The 9,888-nt window shown below is 39.8% G+C and overlaps 1 protein-coding gene across 1 annotated transcript in view; it reads left to right on the plus strand.

Moving 5' to 3' along the window:
• The first annotated feature begins 3,069 nt into the window (after positions 1–3,069).
• Positions 3,070–9,888, plus strand: part of SLC15A1 (solute carrier family 15 member 1) — a 40,775-nt gene continuing 33,956 nt past the window's right edge. The window contains exon 1 of the mRNA XM_026058185.1: positions 3,070–3,100. Within this exon, the coding sequence (XP_025913970.1) occupies positions 3,070–3,100 (31 nt within the window). The remainder of the gene's footprint in view (positions 3,101–9,888) is intronic.

A 9,888-nucleotide genomic window follows, 5' to 3' on the forward strand; every position in this document is an offset into this window, starting at 1 on the left:
CCCTCTCAGTCTTCTCTTCTCCAGGCTAAACAGGCCCAGCTCTCTCAACCTTCCTATACCTATAGTATTTTAGGTGTAAAGAAGCAGAAAATCTTCCATGTGAAAATCTCATTAATATCTATGAAGGTTCATAACTTACATTTTATAGATGGAAAAACATGCAAGAGGTTTAGATTATTTGCTGAAGGTGTCAGTGGGTCAATAGCAGAGTGAGAATTAGAGCTGTGAACTTTCAATTGCTGTTTTCAACACATTAGGCCATGTTACCCTTCGATTAACAGTAGTTCTTTCTGTAAAACCTAATTCATTGAAAAAAGAAATTTGCAGTGAAAAAATGACAAACTTCATAAATTGTGATAGTTAAACAGCAGTGAAAATTAAGTTTAATCAACAAGTATATTGGGGAAGAATAACCTTTGGGGAGACAGCATATTATTTTTAAGCTACTGTATTTTTAGCTACTATAGCTAATTGCAGATGTTCAAATAACATTCAAAGTCTCTTAGAACTTCAGTTACATCTTTAAATGCATGTTTTTAGCAATGAATAATCAGAATTCTCAAAATGTGACATCTGGAATAAGCTTAAATATTATGTGCTGCTTCCATGGTTATATTGGGTGTTTACATTCATTTTAATTGGACATTATGGCCTGGTTTTGCTACCTTTTGTTCTAACCTCTTCCACCAAAGGATAGTACATGAAATATTAGTGACAGAATGTAGCCATATAGCCAAGGTGTCTCACTTTTACCTTTCAGTGTCATATTTACTGATTTTTAAAAAAACAATTATAAACATAAGTCTTAGGGTTTGTGGTCATTACCTTTTCTATATCTAACAGTCACACATACCAGAAGAATTGGAGACTGCAAAAACTGAATTATACATTATTCCCTTAATTTTGCTTCCCATTAYAAACTTCCTTCAACAACAGGATTTCAGACAGCGTGTTGATAGATGGCAATTTGATTCCCAGCCTTATGAGAGGAGGGAGCAAAGCCTGGAAAGACAAAGCAGATGGTAAAACATCCCTTTGGAAGAAAAGGACCTATCTCCCTGCATTGCTGTTCTCTAAAGAAGTTCAGATGTAGATATCAAAGATGCTTTCCATTGGAACTGCTAAAAAGCAGGTCTGCCATTCACTCTTTGCAGGATAGCTTTCAGTACCAAAATTGCAGGCAGCTGGCTGCCTTCCACCATGAGGCAGAATTTAAAGTCTCCATATAACTAGCGCTATCTCTCTGGATAGAACAGCACTACAAATCCATATACAACCTTCTTTTTAAGCAGCTTGTCAATTTTGTTTTATTCAGTTTTTGGGATCTCCAGGAACTACTTCTGGCACATGGAATATGTCTTCACACACATGAATAATGCCTACTTAAAAAAAGAAAGGGTGTATCCTGAAGAAAGACTGTATCCATAGCAGAAAGAATGTATCCATAGCAGAAAAACAGTCCTACCATTTTCAGCAGCATTTGTTAAACTCCTAGGCTTTGCTTTTGTCCTGATCTGAAAATATTCTTATAAGACCTGCATTCCTATATGATGGATTTGAGAATCTGAGTTTTTCCTCCCAGATGCATGCTTCAAAGTTTCCCACAACCTTTTGTTAAGAAACAATTGAATCTGACTACAGCTATAAAGTCATTTGTAACTAGAAATTTTCCTGTATTTCATACCTCTGATTTGTGCAAATGACACACACCTGTGAGCTTTTGCTGTGACACCCCCCCCCCCAAGTTGACAGACATCTGAATATTTTCCAAGCGTAAATGAAAGTTTGTTCTCAGTGTTCCAGGAAGGTGTGTTATCCTCATTTTATAGACGGGTAAAGGAGCACAGCAATGAGAATATACCCAAGGAGCATGCATGAAATCTGTGGCATAGCTAGGAATTAAATCTGGACTTGAGCCCCAGTTGAGTGCTTTCATGCTAACATCTGCATTTCCTTCCTCTTGGGATGCAACACACTTGTCGGCAGGTATTCTTGTAACCTAAATCACAAAATTGCAAAAGTCTAGGCAACAGCCCTTCCTGCAGCACTGCTCCAGCAGGGACCGCAGGCGGCCAGGACTGCGGGCCAGGGCCTGAACAACAGCCCTGGAGCCAAGGCAGGGTGGCCCCCCCATGCCTCCTCGCAGCCTGGGCTGCAGAATTGGGCCGTAGCAGTGAATCTGGGCAGCCAGACCCGGGATGAGGGCTGGGGAAGAGGCTGCAGAGCTGCATGCTGGGCCCCAGCAATTGTGTCCCCAAGAAAAGAAAAACTAGCTAAGGAAAACACTGCCTAAATAAACGCAGTTTGCTTCATCCTTAGAAGAAGCATTAAGCTTTCTGATAAAGTTCTTACTGATTTCCTGCTATGCTATTTCCTTATCATCATGTATGCTTTACGTAATTCTGTATAAAGCAAATTTTCAATGGAAATGTGCTCCTTGTTTTCAATTTTTCTCTATAGTTCCTTTCAAATGACTACTGCCTATTTCTTGGAAGATTCAATTAAGCTAAGTGAAGCAGTGAGTAACCTAGCAATACATTCTGCTGATACGCAGGTTTATCATCTTACTTATGTGCTGGAGTTCAACTTTATGAAATATTATATGTAAATATGTTACATAATTTTAGGTGGCTTATGTACTGTTATATTGTAATCTTATCTTTRTATTGACTGTATTTTACTCAGAGGCCTTTAAAAGATGCAAAGAACTGTTGCTTGTGTTTTTTTTTTTTCAAAATTGCCTCCTCTCTTAAGCAGAAAATGGATTAAGCTGTTGGCAAAAATGGTAAAAAAATCCAAGTAATAGCAAATCCTAGGTTTTCCAAAGACAAGAAGGTAAGGAGATATCCCTTTTTTAGAAGCTGAAAGAACAAAGTAATTAAATTTTAATGTAAAGCCTACTGGAAATCAGTTGCTCAAGGGAATATCAAATACAAAGAAAATAAGAATATAACTATGTAGGCCAATATTATTATTATTTTTTTAATTCAGACAAGTATTTTAAAAACAGGCACACCAGCTAGAGAAGGTTAGAGATGCTACTGGAAGAGACCAAAGAGAAGTAAAGAGATGAAGACCTCGGAGATACCACAGTGTGCAGGTAATGCTCTCGTTGCTTTATAGCTAAAGCCATATTGTCCAGCACCATCTCAGTTATTGCTGCCATAGACCAAACTCAGTTTTGCAGCAGTAACTAAGTGGGTGGAGTATGGGTCCAAGTGAGAGCCTGAGAGTGCAAAAGGGAGAAGTGGATGGGTCAAAGGAGGCTCGGAGAAGCTTCCCAAGGGATCTGCAGAGGGAAGACAACCGGGAGGGTTCATGGGGGCGTTCAAAGCTGATGAAGGGCCTTCAGACAAATTCAAACAAATTTCATTGAGGCTGTGAGTAGCACCAAGGGCTTCTCTCTTTTTCTCCTCATTAACCACCATCCAGGTAACTGTTAGCAGGGCACGCTTCTGCCCCTCTCCTCAGGCCCCGCTCCCCTTCTGTATAGGGCTCCCACCATAAAGTTTTTCTCCTCTAGCACTTGTAGTTCCCCTTCATCCACTGCACTGTCCCTTCCCCCTCGCCTCAGCCTCTGCTCCCCAGACCCCTCCAAAAAAAGTGGACTGGAAATGGAGGGAATTAATCCAATTGAGCCCTGCATTCTTGGATCTTTGTGTAGCAACAAAATTGACCAAGATTTCCAAAATGAAATACAAAAATTGACTTCATAGCAACTTAACAAGAAAGCAGTCAGATAAATGAATCCACTGAAATTACATCAGTTATTAATTTCTGTTATACTATTGCTAAAGTTTTCATATAAATCTGAGGGAGATATAGTAGAGCTATAGGTAATGGAAAGAAGCAAGCTTGTTATCCTGTGGTGAAAATGTGAATATCTGAATAAATAGTAGATGAAAATCCATTTCAAGGGGAAAGAACCCATCTGCAAACTTCCAATAGGGCTGCAACAACTAGATGGTATCAGTTTTTAATCTCTAAGTGCAGATTTTCAACACCAGAAAATGCATCTCTAGAAAATGACATGATCTTGTCATATTACCTGAACTCAAAATATGTTATTTCCACTTTGGCTGTTGATGTCATCTTAAATGATGTATGTTTTGTATAGCAGCACTGTCTGCTCCCATCCCCAAAATCACATTCAATGTCACAACACATTTTCCCTGTAAAATGTGAACATCCAATCTGATAGGAAAGGATGATTTATTAAAAAAAAATCTTTTGCAATGTGTGTATCACTTCTAAACAAGAATTTAAATATCTTCACAAATCTAAAACAAATCACACTCAGTTCCTAAATACTGGGTCAGTTTAACACAAGTCTTTTACATGTGCTTGAGTCAAAACACAGATTGGTCAAGAGGTGACACTTGAACTTGTGTTTCCAGTCAACAACATGATTCATTTTGTAAGACTGGTTGCATAAGTTTAAAAGATAATTCAGCCAGCTCTAGCAGCTACTGCACTGCTGAGACTCTAGTATGCTGTCCTAAAGGAAAAAACTAAGTATAGTTTGTTTAAAAACATACTGAAGATGAAACTTCAGAAGGCAGAATGCAATGAAATGCTTAAAAGTTCACTTGAAAATGTCAGGTCTCACAACATGAATCTGAAGTTTCAAAAGAAAAATATCAGTGTGGAAGTATAAGAAAAAAACTAAGCATTGACAAGATGGTTTAGTGGTTTTAGTGTTCTTCAAACAACATTCAGCAAACTTACATTGTATTAGGTGGGAGAGGATGATACTGTCCATTAGGCAAATTCATATCTAAAAATGAGAAAAGAAAGAGGTACGTAATTCAAAATAAAAAAGTTTTCAACACACAACAAAAGGCTTGAATTCTAGCTGGCTCCAGGGCATTAATTCATTTGTTGTATCTTTTTTCTTAAATACGACAATATGCTTCAATTGTACTTGTTTCTCTGTAGAAGAAAGGAATATGTAAAGGCTTTGAACCAGGAACTCCTTTGTTCTGCCCCATTTCCCTCACCAGCTGGCCTTAATACTTATGCCAACACTCATATTTGTCTACCCCACATAGTTGTCAGGAGTGCCCTGATTTTGCATAAGAGAAACTCCTGGCCTCAGAGATTGATTACATAAGGTTTAACAGCAAGTCAGCGCCAAAACTGGGATTACTATGCATGTTTCTGTTCTCCCAGCCTCATGCCTGATGCATTATACAGGCATAACCCTATGTTTGCTCCCTGCATTTGTTGATCACAGTGTGCGGTACAAAGGTTAATACTGAAGACCAGAATCACAAAGGCATTTCAAGGCTCAAAGGGATGGTCACTTTGCCAAGCCCAAAATTGAGATTTTTCAATGCCTCCTTGCAATTGTCAGCTAACACTGGTTTCCATAAGCATCTGCACTTCCAGAACTGAAGTTCCCTGATAAACTCAGGCTGTTCACAAAACACCTCTCTATCCGATTCCCAGAGGAAAAAGCTGTGCATCACTATGGAAGAAAAAAAACAGCGAAGGTGTCATCATGATATGGATGGAGCTCTCCCTGCATAAAAGATGGATACAAAGAGGAACTGGGAAAGTGTAAATCCCAGTTCACCTAGGGACACCTTGTTCCARGCGGATTGCATCTACTTTTGATAGATGCCTGTGTGGAGCTTCTTTCATTTACCGGCAAACCATTTTGTATTCTCTTCGTCAATAAAAATACACGTGAATATAACTGGCTGTACAGAGGAGGCAATAAAGACTGTTATGGAACAGAGTAAACAAATTGGAAATAAAACTCTATAAACTCTGTGTTATCGACCTCAAGTTATGTTTTCAGCAAAAATAAGAAAAACAGTTTTGGGCAGAAGTGATTTTAAAATGGATCATGTACCATTAACTTTTATGTCAATGTTTGCTATGTTGACTTTGCGTGTTGCCACAGGGCACTGCTAAGGAGCTAAAGGTTTTTGGCATCAGTCTGGGGCAACTCCAGGTAAATAAAGTTTACTTTAGTTACTTTGTCTATATAAAGTTGTCAGCTCTAGTTCCCGCTTCCCTGCTTCCCTCTCCACCCCAAACCCACACATTCATTGTGGCAGATGGGCAGACCTGCCAGAAAAGCCAAATCCTTTCTGGGCTATAGAGGATGAACTGCTTTCCATTTTCCACGGGGAAATACCTGCTGAGCTGAGCTGGCAAGATGATGTGGTAGAAAATTTCTATTGCCATGCATGTGTATGTTGTTTGGTTTTCCGAATTTCTGAAGTATTAAGTCCATACATTTTGGGGCCAAAGTTTATCAGTGCATGCAACTAACTCTAACTGAGCATCTTAAATGCTGAACCTAGCATCATTTATGGAAGTGCACAAAGTATGACAGCTGTGGCTAGTTGGTGTTCTGTTTAGTTAAACACAACTAGACTGCTGCAGACCGATTTTGGGAGGCTCCATTGTGCCCTTGTCCGCTGCAGTATTGAGCCAACCAATTGCAGTACAGTCCAACCAATTAGTTGCTCTACTGGCAAAGCATATCTTCGAGAAGTGTATCTTCAAGAAACAAAAAGAGATGCAGTGCTATGAGAAGGGTCACAGCAGACAAATCGTATTTTCTTTGCTATTTGAATATTTGTTGTTTTAGTAGGATGCCTCAGATACATTAGAAAGGGCATGTCCTCTGCGACAGGCTTTTGTATGCACCACGTAACCCGCTAATCACTTTGTTCCTCAGATTCCGCATCTGAAAGGTGGGCATAAACTTTTCTTGGGAGGATGTATTCACAAGTGACCAGTGTTTGGCTACTATGATCACGAAAGCCATAGAAACCATGGATAGAGAAAGAAATCTGTTCATCTTTGTTTATAAGAGAATTAATGCACTGTCCACATCAATTTTCAGTCTTATAGTATAGTATTAGCTATCCCATGATGAACTGCACACTTGCAACTTCTTTATGCTTTTTATTATGTTTTCAATTTAAAACACTGAGTCATAAATATCTACCAAGATTTTTTAAATATAAGTATTCTAAACAGAAATATTAATTTGTCTTCTTTTCCTTTAATGTACTTTAGTGTTAATTCAGGTTGCCAAACCTTAAATATTTAATAGTTGTTATCAACATTTTATGGAATTCACCTCACCAGCTTCTATGAAACGTTAGTGTTCTTCCTACTGATAAGACATGTGAAAATAATCTTACCAACTTCTCTAAAAATTTTAACTGAGCAATATTTCATGGCATTTAATTAATGACAGAGTAAGAAAGATGCCCATCAATTAAAATTTCCACCCATACAACTAAAGAGTTTGTGCTAGGACATGATCTTAAAGAGAATAATTTGTAGTTTTAACCTACACAGTCTACTGAAGACACATACTGTACTTTTTAACCATGAAGCGTAGTTCATCCTTAATTATTTAAATTATGTTGCCCAAGTTGTTTTATCATATCTTGTCAATGCACTGTGCTTTCTCTAAGTTCAGAGCTTTGTAGAAGAAAGTAAAATAACATCTTCACTTTTGTTCCTTGAAAATTTGTTTTTAAAAGAACTACTGTATTCTTAGATCTCTTATTAAATGAGCCTAGTTAAAAAACTCAAATCCTTCGAGACCAAATTCTGCTCCTCTAACTGGTAACACTACAAAATAGTTGCACAGACGTCAACATAGTTGCACCAGCCTAAATGAAAACAGAACCCAATCCACTTCATAAGTACCTGTGAAGCAATTGTGAGGACCTTTATCTCTTTCTCTCTGTGAGCCAAATTAAAATATTTGTACTCAGCAGGATGAATTCTTTGCTGTTATTATTAGGAGATTTGTGTAATGCTTTTTTTCTTTTTTAGTTTTAGTGAGACCTTGAATATTGAAAGATAACATGAGCACAAGCCAGTGTGATCCACGTAGTCCATTTAACTGAAATCACTAGAAAAAACATCTGCTCTCTCTAATTTCCACTTCATACTTGTATGTCTCTTTTTTTCAGAAAGAAACATCAAAGACCTACTGTTTGTTTTTGTTTTTCCACAAATTGCATGTGGGTATATAAGGTGTGCTCTGAGTTTAGTAACAAACCAAGAGTGCTGTTCATCGCCATTGTTTACATGCAAGAGGAAGGGGCCAAATCTAATGTTCTTAGAAAAAAATAACATCTCCAATTTCATGCTTCAACAGCTTAAAAATGATAGTAGAGTTTCAATTATTTCTGTACATGAATAAGCTGTCAGTGACTTCAGCATTATTTTCTGCATTACCAACTGCTCGCTTTGTGGGACTAATCACAATAGAGAAATGCAATGGCCACTGTGCTGTGTGGATATGTATTACAGCAATCACAGATTTTCACTTGCATCAAATGTGGCAGTGGAAGTAGTCACGCTCTGAAGATGAGTTATAAAGCAAGACTTGTGTCTCTTACAGGAGTGCACACTATAAATATAGCTATAACCACACACTTATTCTTTACCTTAAGAATTTGTTCATTAATTTCAAGAGTCAAGAGTATCAGTCATTAATATAAGGGTCGAGGTCCTTTGAGCAGATTAACTCCACATAAACACAGGTAGAAGAAATCCCGATTCAGCTGTAGCTCTACATCATAGGTTGGAGCAGCCTTCTTTCTTTAATATTTGAAGTGCTGACTGCAGATACTACAGATGGCAATAAATTGCAATGCTTGTTTTGTTTGTTCCTAGTAAGAATTCAGCCTGTTCAGCAGCCAGATAATTATCAAGTGCATGTTGTAGGAGAGGCCATCAGATGGATTGCATAAACCACAGACCAGAGTAACATAACATCAGCAGGGTTGAAAGAAGGATTTTACGTGTCCTTCAGAAGTTTCTTTTTTTGGCACTGCCTGCTAACATTTCTCTGTTTCTGCATTTTAGCTAGATTCGAACCGTAGCATTCAAAAAGTTGTGCAGCTTCCCAGAGCTACTCCTCACGTTGGCCTCAGTCATTAGCAGCTCTCCTCACACCAAATTTCTCATCTACTAATTTCATATAGTAATAAATAGAGCAAGGTGTATGCATGGTTATAAATCAGTGCGAAAGGCACATCAGCAAGTGTTTTGATATTCAACAGCATCCCCACAACATTCCTATCGTTTGGCAGCGCGCAGAGGATGCCAGAAATCTCCCTGCTGCCGACTAATCACTGTGATTAGTGAACTGGGTTACAGATGCACTGTTTCATGGGAGCTGCAGGTCCGTCATCACCAGAAACTGAGTGTCAGCAGCCAAACTAGTGTTTTCTGTATCGGCTGGCAGCAGCGGCCAGAAGAAGCCCTCTCCGTCTTCCTAGCTGGAAAGGAGGAAAAGAGGCAGAAAGTTGCCATTGTGGTCTGCTCGCTTATTTTGAGTAGTGTTTTCCATCATGAAGGAACAGAAGCGGCGTTGAAGGGACCGTTTGTGGGGTTATAGAGTTGCAGCGTTCAGTTCAGTTCACGGCGCTACGTCTGTGTCTTTTCACAGTTACGGGGGAGAAAAAAAATAAAACARCCTCGGCAGAGAGCTGCGGTCTTCGACCTCTGCGAGCCGAGCTCTAGAAATCGAGGCTGGGGAAGGGCAGCCAGGACGGGGGYGACTGGCCTGGGGCCGTGCTGCCGCCAGGCCGAGCTCCAGCAACCACTTCACAGCGAGGAGGCCCCAGGCATCGCCCTCGCCCCCCACGCCAGCAGTGGGGAACACACACCAAAAACCCCACCAAAATCTCAAAAAAACCCCAAACTCGGTTCACATCATTTTTAACATTTCCCCCTTGGCTGCCGCATCGCCGGCGGGGCGACCACCACCACCACCGCCACCACGACGTCCCCGGCGCAGGTGTCGCCCGCCCGGTGTCCATCTCCTCTCCCCTCCTGCCCCGCCGAGGCCGCTGTGGCTCCCCCGGGGCCGAGGAGGGGCCCTTTCCTCCCGCC

This window comes from Apteryx rowi, unplaced genomic scaffold, assembly GCF_003343035.1.
Source record: "Apteryx rowi isolate R43461 unplaced genomic scaffold, aptRow1 scaffold_144, whole genome shotgun sequence".
In the NCBI taxonomy this organism is placed as follows: domain Eukaryota; kingdom Metazoa; phylum Chordata; class Aves; order Apterygiformes; family Apterygidae; genus Apteryx; species Apteryx rowi.